An 18,700-nucleotide genomic window follows, 5' to 3' on the forward strand; every position below is an offset into this window, starting at 1 on the left:
GTCGGCCCCGCCCCGCCCCGCCCCGCCCGCCCGCGTCTTTCCCACGCCCGACGCTGGGAACATCTCACCCCCCCTCGCGGAAACTGCCCCCCCGGGCCCAGCGGTGCCCCCCACTTCGGGCCGGTCCCGCGGCTGATGCGGGGCCGGCCCGGCCCGCCCTGGGGCTGTGGGGCGGCAGTGCGGGGCACGGCACGGCAGACGGGGGGGATAGGAGCCGCTGCCCCGCACCGCAGCCCCTGCTCTGCCTCCCCCCGGGGCCAGGCTGGGGCCCCGCCCGTGCCTCGCCCCGCCCCGCTCCGCCGGGGTTAAGTGACCCGCCCCCGCCGCGCTCCGGGCTCCCTCCCCCGGGGCACCAGGGCCCGGCTGGCACAAGGCGCTGCGCGGCGCACACCTCCCAGCTGGTCCGCCACCGCTCCAGCGGGCACGCAGGTGTGTGCGGGGCACCGGCAGGGCAGGGGGCAGAGCTGGGGGGCAGGGGCTGTGGGTCGGGGCGAGGGGCACCGGCAGGGCTGGGGGGCAGGGGCTGTGGGTCGGGGCGAGGGGCACCGGCAGAGCTGGGGGGGGCAGGGGCTGTGGGTCGGGGGTGAGGGGCACCGGCAGAGCTGGGGGGGCAGGGGCTGTGGGTCGGGGCGAGGGGCACCGGCAGAGCTGGGGGGGGCAGGGGCTGTGGGTCGGGGCGAGGGGCACCGGCAGAGCTGGGGGGCAGGGGCTGTGGGTCGGGGGCGAGGGGCACCGGCAGGGCTGGGGGGCAGGGGCTGTGGGGTGAGGAGCACTGGCAGGGCTGGGGCGAGGGGCACCGGCAGAGCTGGGGGGCAGGGGCTGTGGGTCGGGGGCGAGGGGCACCGGCAGGGCTGGGGGGCAGGGGCTGTGGGGTGAGGAGCACTGGCAGGGCTGGGGGCGGGGGCGAGGAGCACTGGCAGGGCGGGGGGCAGGGCTGGGGGTCAGGGGTGAGGGGCAGGGGGCAGGGCAGGGGTGCAGGGCTGGGGGGCAGGGCGATGGGATGGTGAAGCTGGGGGGTGAGGTCCCTCCCCCGCTCTGGCTCCGGGCCCCTCACGTCCCCGGCCCGTCACGCTCTGAGTGGGGCTGACATCGCCCTTGGTGGCCCCGGGTGTTTCTGGGCCCGCGTCCCGAGCCATTATCCCTGCCCTGCCCCCGCTTGAGAGCCCCCCAGCTATGCCCCCATCAGCTGCCGCCCAGCTCCCCTCCCCCATCCCTCCAGCTTCACTGCCCCCTGTACCCTCACCCCTTAACCCTGGCCTCAGCCCCCCACCTCTTATCCGGGGCAGCCTCTCTGACTATCAAGGGGGGGTCTGGCTGTGCCTGGGGTGGGCTGTGGGTCGGGAACAAGGGGCACCAGCAGAGCAGGGGGGCAGGGGGCTGTGGGTCGGGAGCAAGGGGCACCGGCAGGGCTGGGGGGGCAGGGGGCTGTGGGTCAGGAGCGAGGGGCATCGGCAGAGCAGGGGGGGCAGGGGGCTGTGGGTCAGGAGTGAGGGGCATCGGCAGGGCTGGGGGGCCCAGGGTCGGGCTGGCGGGGGGCTGCCATCTGGCGCCCGTGGGGTTAACTCTGGGGAGTGGCCCCCCCAGCCCAGGCAGCCAGAGACTCTTTGTTCTCAGCCCGGCTGTTATCGGGGCAGCCCCACGCCGGGGACAAAGCCTGGCATTCAGTGGGCACCGGCGCCCCACACGCTGCGGGGGCGGCTGGGCCAGGGGCCAGCACAGTGGAGCTGCAGGAGCTGCCCCGCCTCCCCGCGGGGGGTGCTGTGGGGGGCGGGGCAGGGGCCTGGGGGGAATGGGGGATGCAGAGAACCCAGGTGTCCGGCTCTGGGCTCCCCACATCCCCCCGGCTGGGGCGACTTCTGAGTGACTCCGCCCCGCTCCCCCTGCCCCCCAACATCGGCCGGGGGGAGGCGCCTCCCCCCAGCCGAGCCCAGGGCCCAGTTTGGCCAGCGGCACCGGTGGGGATGGAATGGCAGCGGGAGGGGACGTGGCCCCTGGGTCACACGGGCTGTGGGTCGGGGCTGGGGGGCAGGGCAGGACAGCGGGGGCCCTGCCCCCCAGCTCTGCGGTGCCCCTCGCTCCTGACCCACAGCCCCCTGCCCCAGCCCTGCCCTGCAGGCCCCCCAGCCCAGCCCTGCCCCCCAGCTCTGCGGTGCCCCGCACTCCTGACCCACAGCCCCTGCCTACTGGGGGGCGCGTGGCAGGGCTCGGAGGCGGGTTGTCCGGGTGGATAATGGGCCCTGGTGGCGGCTGGCACGGGGAGAACACAGGGGCATTGATGGGGGGCGGGACAGGGGCCCCATTGACTGAGCCGCCAGTTCCCGCAGCAGGGCAGGGCGAGCTGAGACCCCCGGCTGGTGAGTGGGGGTCAGGACGCCTGGGTTCCCTCCGTGGGAGGCGGGGGGGGGGGGGGCGGTGCTCTTGGTGCATGTCCCTGCAGCTCCTTTGTCTTCCCTTCCTGCCCCACCCACCCATTGTCTGCGTCTCCCTCCCCCAGGGGCCTGGGGGCGACGTGCCCAGGCCTGTGGGATCCTGGTTCCCACCCCGCTGGGGAGCCAGTAGCACGTGGGCCCTACACTCACCAGGTAAGGGTGGGGGCGGGGCCAGGACGCCTGGGTTCTCCTGAGGTCTGGGATTCCAGACAGGCCCCATCTGGCAGGTGTCTGTGTCGGGCATGGGGGGAGCCAGGTCCCCCCGCCCCCAGGGGCAGGAGCAGCCTGACCCAGCTGCCTTGTGCCGGGGGGTGTCTGCCCCCCCCAGTCCCATGCCCTAGGTAGGGCTGGGGGGCGCTGCTGGGGCATAGGGAGGGGCAGGACCAAGGGGCTGGGCTGGGGGGTGCTGGCCGGGGGGGGGCAGGGCAGTGGAGGTGGGAGCTGGGGGGACGGCTGGGTTATGGGGGGCTGGCCAGAGGGCTGGGGTTGGGTGTTCGATTTGGGGTGGGGGGCTGAAGGGGGCCTCCCCCCCACCAGTCATGTTGCTAGTGTGCAAATCCCGCCCCCTGGCACATTTGGGCCCTGCCCCCCATGGTAGGCACCCTAGGTCTCCCCATGATGCTGGCAGGGGCGTGCCCCCATCCTGCCCCCCCCCTCCGCTGCCTGGGGCTGCCCCCCACTGGCATCTGAGCCACGACCTCAGTCAGCTGGGCCGGGGGGGATTAGGTGGGGGGGAGAATTAATCTCCAGCCTAAATCCGCCTGCAGATGGGGGTGGGGGCTGGGAGCCCGGACGCCTGGGTTCTCTCCCCAGTTCCAGGAGTGGAGGTGGGGCCGGTGGGTTGGAGCAGGGGCTGCTAAGAGCCCGGACGCCTGGGTTCTCTCCCTGTCCGGCGTAGGGGCCGGCCGGGGGAACATCTGGTGGCTCCGTCTCCCGGGTCCCCCTAACCCTGTGCCCCCCTTCTCTCTCTCAGGTCTCCAAGATGCCCCCCCTCCTCGCCCCCCTCCTCCTCCTCCTCCTGCCCCCGCCCTGCCCCTCCCGCCCCTACCCCTCCTTCTCCGCCCCCAACTCCACCTTCAACCACCTGGCGCGGGCCAGCGGCTCGGGCGCCGTCTACGTGGGGGCCGTCAACGCGCTGTACCAGCTGACGCCGGAGCTGGGGCTGGCGGGGCGGGTGCGGACCGGGCCGGAGCTGGACAGCCCCGACTGCCTGCCCTTCCGGGACCCCCGCGACTGCCCCCAGGCCCGCCCCACGGACAACGCCAACAAGCTGCTGCTGCCCCACGAGCCGGCCGGGGAGCTGCTGGTCTGCGGGCAGCTCTCCCAGGGGCTGTGCGAGAAGCGGGCGCTGGGCGACCTGCGCCGCCTGCTCTACCGGCCCCCGGAGCCCGGCGACAGCCAGTTCGTGGCCGCCAACGAGGCCCGGGCCTCCACGGTGGGCGTGATCGGGCGCCAGGCCGGGCGGGACCTGCTCTTCGTGGGGCGCGGGCTGACGGGCCGGCTGTCGGGCGGGATCCCGCCGCTCACCGTCCGCCTCCTGGACGGGCCCGCGGCCTTCTCCAGCGAGGGGCTGGGCCGGCTGGTGGTGGGCGACGTCTCCGACTACAACAGCAGCTTCGCGGGCGCCTTCGCCGCCGGCCGGCACCTCTACTTCCTTTTCTCGCGCCGCGGCGCCCGGGCCCAGCCCGAGTACGGCACCCGCCTGGCCCGCTGCTGTGCCGACGACCCGCACCTCTACTCCTACGTGGAGGTGCCGCTGCTCTGCCGGGACGCCGGCGGGCGCCCCTACAACCTGGCCCGGGCCGGGCACCTGGCCCGGCTGCCGCCCGCCCAGGGGTCCACGCTCTTCGTGGTGGCGGCCGTGGGGCAGGGCGCCACCGCCACGCCCGGCCCGCAGACGGCCCTGTGCGCCTTCCCGCTGGCCGAGCTGGACGGGGCCCTGGAGAGGACGCGGCGGGCCTGCTACACGGCCGCGGGCCGGGCGCCGGGGGGTCGGGAGGAGGCGGCCATCGAGTATGGCGTGACGTCCCACTGCGCCGAGCTGCCCGAGGTGAGTGGGGGGGCGGCACCGGCCAGGGCGGGGGTCCCCCGGCAGCCTGACCCCTATCTGGGATCCCCAGATAACCGGCCCCGAGCCCCATGCCAGAGGGGCCACGGTTTGGCATCGGGCAAGGGGTCTCCGGGCAGCCAGGCTGCGCCCCACCCCAGAGAGGCTGCATCTCAGCGCCGGGCGAGGGGTCCCCGTGTAACCGGCTCCTGCACCGGGTCCGTTGCTTCCCCTCGTGTCTCCCCCAGGATTCGCCGGACCTGTACCCCTGTGGGGACGAGCACACGCCCAGCCCCATCGCCAGCCGCGTGGCCGTGGAAGCCCAGGCACTCGTGACCGGGCTGCCGGAGCTCACCGCCGTGGCAGCCATGCAGGAGGCCGGACACACCATCGCCTTCCTCGGGGACGGGCTGGGGCAGCTGCACAAGGTGAGCAGGGGGCGTAGGGTTAAACTGCTCCACCCCAGAGGTGGCTGCATCCTCAGTGGGGCTGGGTGTACGGGGTGAGGCTGCTCCGCCCCAGAGGTGGCTGCCCCCCCTTGTGTCTAACGCCTTCCCCCCTCCAGGTGTATCTGAACTCCTCCGTGGGGCATGTGTACAGCACCGTGCGCCTCGGCCAGCGCTCCCCCGTCAACCCTGATCTTCTCCTGGATGGCAGTGGGACCCACCTCTACACCATGACCGAGTCCCAGGTGCCCCGACTGCTCCCCGCTCTGCCCCAGAGGCGGCTGCATCTCAGTGGAGCCAGGTCTCCGTCCCTTACCCCACTTTCTGTCCCCACCACCTCCCAGGTCACCAAAATCCCCGTCTCCGAGTGCCCCCAATTCCAGGACTGCGCCGCCTGCCTCCGTGCCCGGGACCCTTTCTGCGGCTGGTGCGTTCTGCAGGGGAGGTGAGTCTCGTTTACGTAGGACCTACACAAAACCTGCCCTGTGCCAGCGGGTCCCTTGGATAACCAGTTGGGGTGAAAGGTGGAGAAACGTGCTGTAGTTTACGTAGGACCTATACAAACACAAAACACCAATTGCTTATCGGGGGAGGGCAAAGAGGAAGGGGAGGGGAGATTCAGTTACTGCAAAAAGGGAAGCAACAAGCAACATGCAGGGGGCAGGCAGGGCTATAAGGGGAGTGGGCGGGGCTTCCAGGTTATCTGCCTGTGCGTGCCTGTCCGCCAATCAGCTGCCCCCTGCCATCCCCTCCCCTCACCTGATTGGCTGATCGGCAGGTGCACCCGCAAGCTGGAGTGCGAGCGCTCTGAGGAGGCCGACCAATGGCTGTGGAGCTATGGGGATGGCAGCCAATGCCTTCGCATTGACAGGGTGGTGCCAGCCAATCAGAGCCGCGAGGAGCAGCTGGAGGTGAGCGGCTGGGGGGCGGGGCCTGTGGGGGTGGGTGGGGCAAAAGGGCTGTGGTGGGGAACGTTGGGAGTTGTGGAGGGGCGGGGCTGGGAAAGGTTGGAGGACAGTTGTGGGCGGGGCCGGGAAGGGCGGGGCTGTGGGCGGGGCCGGGAAGGGCGGGGCTGTGGGTGGGGCTGTGGGCGGGGCCGGGAAGGGTTGGGGGCGGGGCTGGAGGAGGGCCGTGACACCCCACGTCTCTCCCCAGGTCTCGCTGTGGCTGCCCCGCCTGCCCCCCCCGGGCGAGGGCGAGCGCTACCACTGCGCCTTCGGGGGGCAGCCCAGCCCCGCCCTGCTGCAGGACGCCTGGGTCCGCTGCCTCTCGCCCCCCCCGCCCCAGGTGCCGCCCAGCCAGGAGGGCAAAGGTCTGCGTGGGGGGCAGGGAGTATCGGGGCTGTGGGGGGGGGGGTGGGAGGGTCTTGTCGGTCCCCCATCCCCCAGCATGCACTGGGACTGGTGGAGAGCAAAGGATTCTGGGTAGGGGAGAGATGCCAACCCTGGGGGGGGGGGCAGAGCTGTTCTTTGCAAAGGATTCTGGGAGGGGCGGAAGGCTGGAGGGGGAGGGGCAATAACCCCCCTGCCCCCCCCAGATCACGTGACCGTGGGGCTGTCGCTGATGTTCGGGGACGTGGTTCTGGCGGCGGCAGAATTCACCTTCTACGACTGCGGCGCCGCGGCCCGGCTGGCACCCTCCTCCCCGTGAGCCGGGCGGGGGGCAGGGGCTGTGGGGCAGGAGTGGGGGGCATCGGCTGGGCTGGGCTGGGGGGCAGTGGGGGCACCGGCTGGGCTGGGGGGCGGGTTGTGAGGGGCCTCAGAGGGGGCTGGGGGGCAGGGGCTGGGGGCAGGGGCCTCAGAGGGCTGGGGGCACAGCCTGGGGGGCAGGGGCTGCGGGCGGGAGTGGGGGGCACCGGCCGGACTGGGGGGCTGCGGGTGGGTGTGAGGGGCCTCAGAGGGCGGGGGGGCACAGCTGGGGGGCAGGGGCTGCGGGCGGGCAGTGGGGGGCAGGGCCGGGCTGGGGGGCAGGGGCTGCGGGTGGCAGTGGGGGGCACCGGCCGGTCTGGGGGGCTGTGGGTGGGTGTGAGGGGCCCCGGAGGGCAGGGGGCCTGGCCCCGCACTGACCCCTGGCTCATTCTCCGGCCCCCCAGGTGCGGCGGGTGCGTGAGCAGCCCCTGGCCCTGTCGCTGGTGCCCGAGGACCCACGGCTGCGTCCCGGGGCCGTCCTGCCCCGCCGGTGAAGGGCCCGTCTACAACCAGCACGTGAGGGACTCGCCCTGGGGCGGGGAGGGGACCCAGGTGTCCGGGGCAGCATCTCTGGGGTGGGGGGGTGAGGCTGGGGGGGGGGGTGGGGAGGTGACCCAGGCGTCCGGGGCGGCCCCACCGCGCTGCCTCCCAGTTTGCTACTCCTGTCTAACCCCCCGCTCTGCCCCCCAGATCCCAGAGGCGGGGCCCCGGGGCCCGGATGCCTGCCCCAGCCTGGGGGGTGTCGAAGGGGCCCCCCTGGTGCCCGTGGGGGTGGCCGTGCCCCTGAGCCTGGCTGCCCACAACCTGCATCTTCTGGGGGTGAGTGGGGGGCCGGGGGCAGGGAGGAAGGGGCGGGTGGGGGTACTGGGGGGGGCAGGCTGGTCTCATTCTTCCCTGCAGGCCTGTTGCCATGGTTACGCTGGGGACCTTGAGGGGGGGTCGGGACCGGATTCACTTTTGCAGGCCCCGTTGCCGTGGTTACGCTGGGGGTGTTGGGGGGTCAGGCCCAGTCTCACTGTCGTCCCCCCCCAGGCCCCGTTGCCGCGGTTACGCTGCGTGGTGGAGGTGGGGGGGGCGCCCGTGTCGGTGGAGGCGTCGCTGGACGAGGAGGGGGGGTCCCAGCGGGTTCGGTGCCACCCCCACGCCTACGGCTACACCCTGCCCCCCCCCCAGCTCCCCGCCCCCCTCTACATCACCGCGGGGGACGGGGGGCGGCTGGACAGCCGGGGCGACCTGCACGGTGAGTGACCGGGCGCCGTGGGGCAGCGTGGGGGCGGGCGGGGCGGCGGGGGGGCCGGATGCCACTGATCTCCTTCTCGCCCCACAGTGACCCTCTATAACTGCTCCGTGGGGCGCGCGGACTGCAGCCACTGCCTGGCCGCCCCCCCCGAGCTGGGCTGCGTCTGGTGCCCCACGGGGGGGGGCCCCGGCTGCCGCTACCAGGACCTCTGCCCCCCTGGCGCCGCCGAGCCCCTCTGCCCCACCCCCGTCATCCACGCGGTGAGACCGGGACGGGAGGGAGATGGGGGGGCCGTGGGTCTGATGGGGGAGGGGGACCGAGTGGGGGGGGCCGCGGGTCTGATGGGGGAGGGGGACCGAGTGGGGGGGGCCGCGGGTCTGATGGGGGAGGGGGACCGGGCGGCGGGGGGCCGTGGGTCTGATGGATGGGGTGCAGACTGGGCTGGGGGTAACTGTGCCTTGCCCCCCCAGATCCAGCCCCACAGCGGCCCCCTGGAGGGGGGCGTCTCCCTCACCATCACGGGCTCCGACCTGGGCCGGCGGCTGGCGGATGTGGCCGGCTCGGTGCGAGTGGCCGGCCGGCCCTGCCCCCCTGACCCTGCCCTATACCTCGTCTCCACACGGTGAGAGGGGCCCCCCCAGCGCTGCGAGCTTCCTCCAGCAGTGCCCCAGCCGGGGTCACCCCCCAAACGCGCGTCTCGCCCCGCTCAGCAGGGCCAAGCCGTGAGTGTGGCCACGCCCCAGCCCCACGGTGCCCCAGCCCCACAACGCCCCAGCCCCGCCCGCATGTCCCAGCCCCCCTGCGTGTCCCGCGCCGTGGGGCGTCAGCCCAAGCTGCTTCCCGGGGAGATGGAGAAGCCCCGAGCGTCCCCCAGCAGTGCCCCCCGTCGGGCCGGGCCCGTGGCCCCATGCCGCGCACGGCCCGTCGAGCGTGGGGCACAGGGCGTCATGCCCCCAGCCAGGCTCTCCCCGGCGCTGCGAGCTGCCCCCTTCTCGCCCCCACAGGATCGTGTGCCGGGTCTCTCCGGGGCAGAGGGGCGTCTCCGGCCCGGTCGAGGTCTCCGTGGGGGACAGGCCCCCTGGCGTCTCTGTCGACCACTTCACCTACCAGGTCAGTGTGGGGCTGGCCGGGGGGCGCCAAGGTGGGGAGTGGCGGGGGGTGCTAGACTCCTGATGTGGGGGGGTGGGCCAAGCTGGCGTGGGGCAGGCACCGTCTCTCTGCCCCAGTGCTGCGAGCTCCCTCCAGCAGTGCCCTGCGACCTGTAACGGGTCGTCCCCCCCCCCAGGACCCCACGATCCGGGAGCTGCACCCCCGGATCGGCCCCGTGGCGGGGGGCACCCGCCTCACCATCCGAGGGGAGGAGCTGCTGACGGGCGACCAGATCTCGGCCTTCGTGGGAGACCTGCCCTGCGCCATGTGAGTCCCCCGCCCCACGGCCGCCCCTCCCCAGAGCTCTGTCCCCCAGCTAACGCCCCGTCCCCCCACCCAGAGCGGCCCCGGTGGAGCCCACGGCCATCGTCTGCGTGACCAGCCCCAGCCCGGAGCCGGGGGAGCTGTCCGTGCGGGTGCTGTACGGACAGACGGAGCGCCGCCTGCAGGGGGGCACCTTCCGCTACTGCCCCGACCCCCACATCGCCAGGGCGGAGCCAGCCACCAGCTTCCGGGGGTAAGAGACGGGGCTGCGAGCTTCCCCAGCAGTGCCCCAGGTGGACGCCCGGTTCCATCCCCCCCGCTCACCCGGACTCCTGGGTTCACAGGGGCGGCCGGATCCTCCGTGTGCAGGGCTCCAACCTCGACGTGGTGCAGCAGCCGCTCGTCAAGGCTCTGCTGGCCCGGGGGGGGCAGGATGGCAGCGGGGGCAGAAGGAGGAAGAGGGGGGGGTGCTGGGGGCCCCCCCCAGCCCTGCCACCCCCCCCACGTCCCTGCTCTGCGGTGGGGGACCTGCTGGAGGTGAGCAGGGGTGGGGGGCAGGACCTGCCTCTGAGAGAGATGGGGGCTGGGGAGGGGGACTGGGGGGTGTCTGTGGGGGACCAGGAGGGGGCCCCTGCCCCCCATGGCTCTCACCTTTCTGCCCCCCAGTGCTGGGAGCCCTGCTGCCCCAACTCCTCGACGCTGCTGCTCTGCCCTACGCCGGCCGTGCCCCCCGGCGCCCCCCTGCGGGACCTGCTCTTCGTGCTGGACGGGCTGCGGGTCAGCTTCGTGGCAGCCAGCGGGGGGCGCCCCTTCACCTACGCCCCCGACCCCCAGCTGCGCTGGCTGGGCCGCCGGGCCCCCGGCACCCCCTACGGCCTCAAGCCGGGCACGGTGCTGCACGTGGAGGTGAGGGGGCTGGCTGGGGGGAGGGGGGCTGGGCCGCGAGGGGGGCTCTGCCCTGCTCACTGTCTGTCTGTCTGTCCGGCAGGGGGACGGGCTGACCCTGGGGATCTCCAAGGAGGAGGTGCTGGTGCGGGTGGGGGAGGGGCTCTGCGCCGTCAAGACCCTGACCCACACCCACCTGTACTGCGAGCCCCCCCTACGGCCCCCCCGGCCCCTCAACGCCTCTGCCGGCCTGCCCGAGTTCATCGTGAGTGTGGGGCACGTGGGGGGCGGGGCCCGTTGCTGGGGTGGGGGAGGGGCTCTGAGGGACGTGGGGGGAGGGGGAGACATGGGGGTCAGGGCCCCTTGCTTGGGGGGGAGCAGATTTGGGGTGGAGCAGATGGGGGCGGTGGGGGGCTGCGGGGGAGGGGCTCTCTCTGCTTCCTGAGCCCCCCACCCCGTCTGCCCCCCAGGTGCAGATGGGGAACTTGCATCTGGAGCTGGGCCGGGTTCGCTACGACACGGAGCTGAGCTCCCGCTTCCCCCCCGAGGCGCAGGCCGGGCTGGGGGTGGGGGCCGCGCTGCTGGCCTTCATCGTGCTGCTCCTCATCCTCATGTACAGGTGGGGGGGCATCCTCCTGCCGGGCCCGGGGGGGGGAGGGAAAACCAGCTTTTGGGGGGCTCTTTCCACCCTGCCTCCCCCGTGGGCGAAGGGCCGTGTCCCCTGCCCGCTAGCCAGCAATAGCCTACTACCGCTGCCGGGAGTGGAGCTGGGGGAGGGGGATTCAGCAACTGGGGGGTCCCTCCAGCCTCGCCCCCACTCTGGGTGATGTACCCCGATATCCCTCTGCCAGCCTGCCCCCTGCCCCACAGATATCCTGCTCCCTGCCCCCTCCTTCCCTCTGCCCCCAGAGCACCCCCCCCCCCCCCCCGCCAGCTCTGCACTCCGCACTCAGGTATCCTTCTGCCCCCCGTACGAGGATAACAACCTCCTACTGTCGCTGCGCGCAGGCGGAAGAGCAAGCAGGCGCTGCGTGATTACAAGAAGGTCCTGGTGCAGCTGGAGAACCTGGAGGTCAGCGTGGGGGACCAGTGCCGCAAGGAGTTCACCGGTACGGGGCGGGGCGGGGGGCAAAGGGTCCGCTCGGGGAGAGCGGGGCGAGAGGTGGAGGGATATCAGTGGGGGAAGGGGTGTCGGGGGCTGGGTGGAAGGATATCTGTGGGGGGAGTCCCAGGGGTGTCGGTGGGCTGGGTGGAAGGATATCTGTGGGGGGGAGTCCCAGGGGTGTCGGGGGGCTGGGTGGAAGGCTATCTGGGGGGGGGAGTCCCAGGGGTGTCGGGGGGCTGGGTGGAAGGATATCTGTGGGGGGGAGTCCCGGGGGTGTCGGGGGGCTGGGTGGAAGGCTATCTGGGGGGGGGAGTCCCGGGGGTGTCGGTGGGCTGGGTGGAAGGCTATCTGTGGGGAAAGGGGTGTCGGGGGCTGGGCGGAGGACCAGCGGCTGGGTGCAGGCCCCAGGCTGTGGCTGACCTCCTGCCTCCGGCAGACCTGATGACGGAGATGACCGACCTGAGCGGGGAGCTGGAGGGCTCGGGGATCCCCTTCCTGGACTACGGCACCTACGTGCAGCGCGTCTTCTTCCCCGGCCGGGGGGCGCCGGGGCCGGCGGTGGGGCGCCGGGGGGCCGAGCTGCCCGAGGGGCGCAGGGCCACCGTGGAGCAGGGCCTGGCGCAGCTCTCCAGCCTGCTGAACAGCAAGGCCTTCCTGCTGACGGTGAGCGGGGCTGGGGGTGGGGGGTGTGGGGGGGCCAGGGGAGCGACGGGCGCTGTGGGGCGGGGGGGCGTGGGAGAGTGGGGGGCCGGGGGGCGTGGCGCAGGGGGTCGGAGGGGGCGGGGGGGCGTGGGAGAGCGGGGGGCCGGGGGGCATGGCGCAGGGGGTCAGAGTGGGGCCAGGGGGCGTGGGAGAGCGGGGGGCCGGGAGGCGTGGCGCAGGGGGTCGGAGGGGGGCCAGGGGGCGTGGGAGAGCGGGGGGCCGGGAGGCGTGGCGCAGGGGGTCGGAGGGGGGCCAGGGGGCGTGGGAGAGCGGGGGGCCGGGAGGCGTGGCGCAGGGGGTCGCGGGGGGGGTGGGAGAGCGGGGGGCCGGGGGCGTGGCGCAGGGGGTCGGAGTGGGGCCGGGGGCACGGCAAGCCCCCCGCTGACCCCCGGCCCCCCAGCTGATCCGCACGCTGGAGGGGCAGGCTTCCTTCTCGCGGCAGGACCGGTGCCAGGCGGCCTCGCTGCTCTCGCTGGCACTGCACGGGCGGCTGGAGTACCTGACCGACGTCATGCAGAGCCTGCTGGGCGAGCTGGCCCAGCGCCACGCCGCCCGCAACCCCAAGCTGCTGCTGCGCAGGTCGGCCGGGCCGGGCCGGGCCGGGCCGGGCCGGGTCGGGTCGGGGGCGTTTACACGGCGCGGAGGGAGGGAGTCTGAATTGGCGCACTGTCCGGCGCCAGCGGGAAGCCCAGCAGCTCCCCAGTCCACCCCTCTTGCCCGCTGCCGCAGGCGCGGGACAGGGCCCGGTTCCCAGCGGGGCGAGCGGCCGCCAAGCCGTGGAACGGCTCCGCCAAGAGGCTCTGGGCGCGGCCCCCCGGCCAGCGGGGAAATCACCCCGTTCCCACGGTTACCAGCGAACACCCCCCCCGGGCCGGGAAGGAGCTGATTTTTATCGGCCCCCCCACAGCGACGGCAGAAATGCCCGGGGGCCTGGGCCGCGCCGCGGGGCAGGATGGGTGTGAGCGGCTCTGAAGCGGCGAGGCGCCAGCCGGGGGGACGCAGGGATTGCCTGGCAAAGCCCCCCCCAATCACCCGGCCCCCCAGTGGGCAGAGCCCCCGGTGCCCGGCCCCCCCAAAGGAGCCCTCTCCGATTACCTGGTGCCCCCCACGGGCAGAGCCCCCCCATGCCCGCCCCAGGGGCGCTGGCGTGGAGGTTCGGGAACATGCTGGGAACGTGGCGACCGGCCGCGGACGTGGGACCCGGAAGAGCCGCGAAGGCGCCAGCCTGGTGAGAGCCACTGAGCTGAGCAGGGCGAGGGACCCCCTCCCGGGCGCACCAAGACCCCCCCGGGGGCGCTGAGCTGGCGCCGGGTGCACAGGGACAGGGGCGGGGGGTGCCCCCGGGGAAGGGAGGGGTGGGGCAGGCATCGAGGGGTGAGCAGGGCCGAGGAGGGGGGCAGGCGGGAGGGGTCTGGGGCCAAACCCAGTTGAACGCCTGCACCCCCCCCCCAGGACGGAGACCATGGTGGAGAAGCTGCTCACCAACTGGATGTCCATCTGCATGTTCTCCTACCTGCGGGTGAGCGCCCGGCCCGGACGCCTGGGTTCTCCCTGGCACCGGGAGGGGCAGGGGGCGGGGAGCCAGGACTCCTGGGTTCTGTGGGGGGTGTGTGCGTGGGGAGGGGGTGGTGGCCCCGGTTGCCTGGGTTCTCCCTGCGCCGGGCGGGCTGGGGGGCAGGGAGCCAGGACTCCTGGGTTCTGTGGGGGGTGTGTGTGTGGGGAGGGGGTGGTGGCCCCGGTCGCCTGGGTTCTCCCTGCGCTGGGCGGGCTGGGGGGCAGGGAGCCAGGACTCCTGGGTTCTGTGGGAGGGCGTGGGGATGGGGGGAGGCGGTGGCCCCGGACGCCTGAGTCCCAGCCTCGGTGCCCCCCAGGAGGAGGCGGGCGAGCCCCTGTACCTGCTGTTCCGGGCCATCAAGGCGCAGGTGGACAAGGGGCCGGTGGACGCGGTGACGGGCAGGGCCAAGCGGACGCTGAGCGACGGGCGGCTGCTGCGGGAGGACGTGCCCTGCCGACCCCTGGGGCTGCGCGTGCTGGCGCGGGGGGCGCCGGGGGGCGGCCAGGCGGGGGGGGCGCCCGCCCGCGTGCTGGACACCGACACCATCGGCCAGGTGAAGGAGAAGGTCCTGGACCAGGTCTACAGGGGGGTGCCCTTCTCCCAGCGCCCCCCCGCCCACGCCCTGGACCTGGGTGAGTGAGGGGCCGCGCGGGCAGGGCTCTCCCAGCGCCCCCACGCCCCGTGGGGGGCCTGGCCTAGCCCAGGGAGGGGCCGGGGGGCTGGGGAGCCCCTCTCACCCCGTCTCCCCCCCCAGAGTGGCGCGCGGGCGTGGCCGGTCACCTGACGCTCTCGGACGAGGACCTGACCTCGGTCGTGCACGGGGCCTGGAAGAGGCTCAACACCCTGCAGCACTACAAGGTGGGGCCTGGACGCCTGGGTTCCCCCCCGGCTCGGCGGGGCAGCGGGCTGGGGGCCCGGATGCCTGGGTTCCCCCCCGGCTCGGCGGGGCAGCGGGCTGGGGGCCCGGACGCCTGGGTTCCATCCCCGGCTCTTTTCTCCCCCAGGTTCCGGATGGGGCGACCGTCGCGCTGATCCCACGGCTCCACAGCGCTGCCCCCCAGGGCCCAAACCAGAGCCTGTCCTCTGGGGAGAGTGAGTGCCCCCCAAATCCGCCCCGCTGGGGAGATGGCGCAGGGCAGCCAGAGCACCCCCGGAGTCCTGCACTGAACCAAGGGGGGGGCGTCTGGGGGGGTCCCTGGAGTGAACCAAGGGGGGAATTGTGAGGGGCGATTTCAGATTGCACCAAGGGGGCAGGGATTTGGAGGGAAGTGGGGGGCTCGGACTGACCCAAGGGGGGAATGGGGGGTGGGGCCGGGGCTGGGACTGACCCCGTGGGGCGGGCGGGGGTCTCTGCAGACGCCCCGATGCTGGAGGACGAGGGGGGGGCCTGCGGCTCTGGCACCTGGTGAAGCCGACGGACGAGGAGGCCCCGAAGCAGCAGCAGCGACGCAGCGAGCGGGAGCGAGCGACGGCCATTCCCGAGATCTACCTCACCCGCCTGCTCTCCATGAAGGTGGGCCCCCCCGCCCCCCCCCCCCGGCCCCCCTGCGCCCCCCCCCCCCCCCCCCTGCGCCCCCCCGACGGCCATTCCCGAGATCTACCTCACCCGCCTGCTCTCCATGAAGGTGGGCCCCCCTGCGCCCCCCCCCCGGCCCCCCTGCGCCCCCCCCGGCCATTCCTGAGATCTACCTCACCCGCCTGCTCTCCATGAAGGTGGGCCCCCTGCGCCCCCCCCCCGGCCATTCGCGAGATCTACCTCACCCGCCTGCTCTCCATGAAGGTGGGGCCCCCCTGCGCCCCCCCTGGCCCCCCTGCACCCCCCCCCCCCGGCCATTCCCGAGATCTACCTCACCCGCCTGCTCTCCATGAAGGTGGGACCCCCCCGTCCCCCCTGCGCCCCCCCCCGGCCATTCCCGAGATCTACCTCACCCGCCTGCTCTCCATGAAGGTGGGACCCCCTGTGTCCCCCCGGCCCCCCTGCCCCCCCCCCCCCGGCCATTCCCGAGATCTCCCTCACCCGCCTGCTCTCCATGAAGGTGGGACCCCCCTGTGCCCCCCCCCCGGCCCCCCTGCACCCCCCCCCGGCCATTCCCGAGATCTACCTCACCCGCCTGCTCTCCATGAAGGTGGGCCCCCTGCGCCCCTCCCGGCGCCCCTCTGGCCCCCCTGCACCCCCTGCGCCCCCCCCCCGGCCATTCCCGAGATCTACCTCACCCGCCTGCTCTCCATGAAGGTGGGACCCCCTGCGCCCCCCCGGCCATTCCCGAGATCTGCCTCCCCCCTGCTCTCCATGAAGGTGGGACCCCCTGCGCCCCCGCCCCCCCCCCGGCCATTCCCGAGATCTACCTCACCCGCCTGCTCCCCATGAAGGTGGGACCCCCCACAACCCCCCTGCAACCCCCCGGCCCTGACCCCCCCCCGTGCCCAGCTCTGACCCCCCGTCCCTGACCCCCCCACACCCCCAGGGCACGCTGCACAAGTTCGTGGAGGACGCGCTGCAGGCCGTGCTGGGCGTGGGTCGCCCTGTCCCTGTGGCCGTCAAGTTCCTCTTTGACCTGCTGGACGAGCTGGGCACCCGCCTGGGGGTGAGCGAGCCCCCCACGCTGCACATCTGGAAGAGCAACAGGTGGGGGGCCAGGGGTTGGCGGGCAGGGCATTGGGGAGGGTGGGGCGGGGGCAGGGCAGGGGTGTGGCGTCGGCGGGCGCTGAGGGTCGGGGGTGCTGGCGGGATGGGGTGGGGGCAGGGCATTGGGGGGGGTGGGGGCAGGGCCGGGGCGTGGCATCGTGGGTGGGCGCTGAGGGTCGGGGGTGCTGGTGGGATGGGGTGGGGGCAGGGCATTGGGGGGCTGGGGGGTCAAGGCATTGGGGAGGGCGGGGGCGGGCGCTGAGGGTTGGGGGGCGCTGCGGGGATGGGGTGGGGGCAGGGCATTGGGGGGATGGGGGTCAAGGCATTGGGGAGGGCGGGGGCAGGTGCTGAGAGTCGGGGGACGCTGCGGGGATGGGGTGGGGGCAGGGCATTGGGGGGCGGGGCAGGGGGCGTGGCGTCGGGGGCGGGCGCTGAGGGTCGGGGGTGCTGGCGGGATGGGGTGGGGGCAGGGCATTGGGGGGGGCGGGCGCTGAGGGTCGGGGCCGCGCCCCACGTCTGCCCCCAGCCTGCTGCTGCGGTTCTGGGTGCGGGTGCTGCGCAGCCCCCAGCTGCTCTTTGACGTGCGGGTGCCGGACGCCGTCGACGCCGACCTCAGCGTGATCAGCCAGACCCTGATGGAGGCCTGCGCGGCCGGCGAGCACACCGTGGGGCGGGTGAGCCCCCCAGCCTGCCCCCCCGTGCCCCACAGCTCCCACCCCCCAACCTGCCCCTCCGCGCCCCACAGCACCTCACAGCCTGCCCTACCCCCCAGCGCCCCCAGCCTGGGGCTCCCCTGCTCCTGGCCCCCCAGCGCAGGGCCGCTCAGGGGTTGAGTCCTGGGGCAGGGCACGGGTCACGGGGCTACAAAACCCAGCTTGGCGAGTGCCAGAGCCCCCCGCCCTGCCCCCCACGGGACCAACTCTCCCCGCCCCCGGGCACCCTCCCTTCTCTGCCGGGGGAGGGGCCCAGCCACCAGCTGCGCCCCCCCACCTCAGTGCTGCAGTAACACATGGGGGAAACTGAGGCACACACCATCTTCATTAAGAGCTTTCCTACGTTGTCAGACCCCGACATCCAGGTCGCCTCCCCCCACAGGGACCCCGGCTCTGCCCCAGTGCTCCATGGGAGCCTGCCCTCCCTCCCCCCCCCGTCTCACGGCCTCTCTGCCCCCAGGACTCGCCCGTCAACAAACTGCTCTACGCCCGCGAGATCCCGCGCTACAAGGAGCTGGTGGAGAAGTGAGTGAGGGGAGGGGGGGCCGGACGCCTGGGTTCGCTCCCTGCACAGGCGGGGGGGTGGCCCAGCCCCCGCTCATCGCCCCTCTCCCGGCAGGTATTACGCCCGCGTCCGCCAGCTGCCCCCGGCCACCTACCAGGAGCTGAACTCGGCCCTGACGGAGCTGTCCAGGGTAGGCGCCCCCGAACCCCCCGACGCGCAGCCCCCCACCCCACAGCCCCCCCGCGCCTCTCACCCCCAACCTGAAGCCCCCTGGTGTCCCCGACCCGCAGCTCCTGGCGCCCCCCAACCCACAGCCCCCCATCCACCCCAGCACCCTCCACGCCCCCCGCCACGCAGCCCCCCGACCGGTCTCTCTCCCCCGCTGCAGAAACACGCCCCCGACCTGGCCTGCGGCGCTGCACTGCAGGAGCTGTACGGCTACATCGCCAAGTACTACGACCAGGTAGGGGGGGCCGCCGTGGGGGGTGGGGGGGGCTGCCGTGGGGCAGCGATTAACCCCCCTGCGCTGTGTGTTGCAGATCATCAGTGCCCTAGAGGAGGACCCCGTGGGGCAGAAGATGCAGCTGGCCTGTCGGCTGCAGCAGATCGCCGCCCTGGTGGAGAACAACGTCACCGACTTGTGACATCCCCCGGGGCCAGGGTGGCCTGCCCCCCACGTCTCCTAGCCTGCCCCCCGCCTGCCCCCCACGTCTCCCAGCCTGCCCCCCAGCCTGCCCCCCACGTCCTCCAGCCTGGGACCCCCCCGTCCCTGGGCCTGGGCCCCCCTCACCCAGTGCTGCCCCCACCCCATATTGCCCCGGGGTCACCCCACTCCTGGGGAGATCCCGCCAGCTCCTCCCCCCAAAATCTCTCCAAGCTCAGGGATCCCCAGCTCCCCCCACCCCACGCAGTCCTGGGTTCCCCCCACTGCCGCCCCCGATCCCGGGGATCCCCCCTTTCCGGGGTCCCACAGTGCCTTATGCAGAGCAGCAGCCTTCCCGGAGCCCGTGCTGTCTAGCCAGCTGCCAAGGGGGCTCCCTGCACCCCAAAACCCCCTCCCACCCCCAGCCCTTCAGGGCCCCAGCTCCTGGCAGGACTGGGGTGTCCTGCCCCAGCTGCGGGGGGCCGTGAGCTGCCCCACTGAGAGTTTGGGGTGCGGAAGCCCCCCTTTCCTCTGGGTTGGGGGGTCCCTCCCGGCCAGTAGTGCACTGAGGGGTGTCTGTAGCCCCGCGTCGCACAGACCCCACGGTGTCACTTACTGTGAGCAATAAAACACTTCGCAGCAATTCCGTCTCTGGCCTTTCATTGGGGAATCGACCCCCCAGACCGGGGCCAGGAAGTGTGGG

General features: G+C 73.7%; 1 protein-coding gene across 1 annotated transcript; it reads left to right on the plus strand.

Moving 5' to 3' along the window:
- Window positions 1-288: 288 nt before the first annotated feature.
- Window positions 289-18,700, plus strand: PLXNB3 (plexin B3). Its single transcript, XM_067552393.1, is given in 35 exon segments — window positions 289-429; window positions 3,403-4,479; window positions 4,725-4,904; window positions 5,042-5,167; window positions 5,267-5,367; window positions 5,701-5,833; window positions 6,078-6,234; window positions 6,460-6,568; window positions 7,015-7,126; window positions 7,301-7,429; window positions 7,643-7,850; window positions 7,938-8,110; window positions 8,321-8,472; window positions 8,855-8,960; window positions 9,136-9,266; window positions 9,340-9,516; window positions 9,608-9,800; window positions 9,930-10,169; window positions 10,252-10,413; window positions 10,619-10,767; window positions 11,157-11,257; window positions 11,690-11,916; window positions 12,356-12,534; window positions 13,408-13,474; window positions 13,827-14,142; window positions 14,265-14,368; window positions 14,515-14,602; window positions 14,867-14,884; window positions 14,887-15,023; window positions 15,976-16,136; window positions 16,663-16,810; window positions 17,310-17,374; window positions 17,469-17,544; window positions 17,743-17,817; window positions 17,894-18,700. Coding segments are annotated over 34 exon segments (5,673 nt in total). The 5' UTR covers window positions 289-429; window positions 3,403-3,411; the 3' UTR covers window positions 17,999-18,700.

Source organism: Emydura macquarii, unplaced genomic scaffold, assembly GCF_026122565.2.
Source record: "Emydura macquarii macquarii isolate MOO-44397 ecotype Brisbane River unplaced genomic scaffold, CSIRO-AGI_Emac_v2 contig_1386, whole genome shotgun sequence".
NCBI lineage: Eukaryota > Metazoa > Chordata > Testudines > Chelidae > Emydura > Emydura macquarii.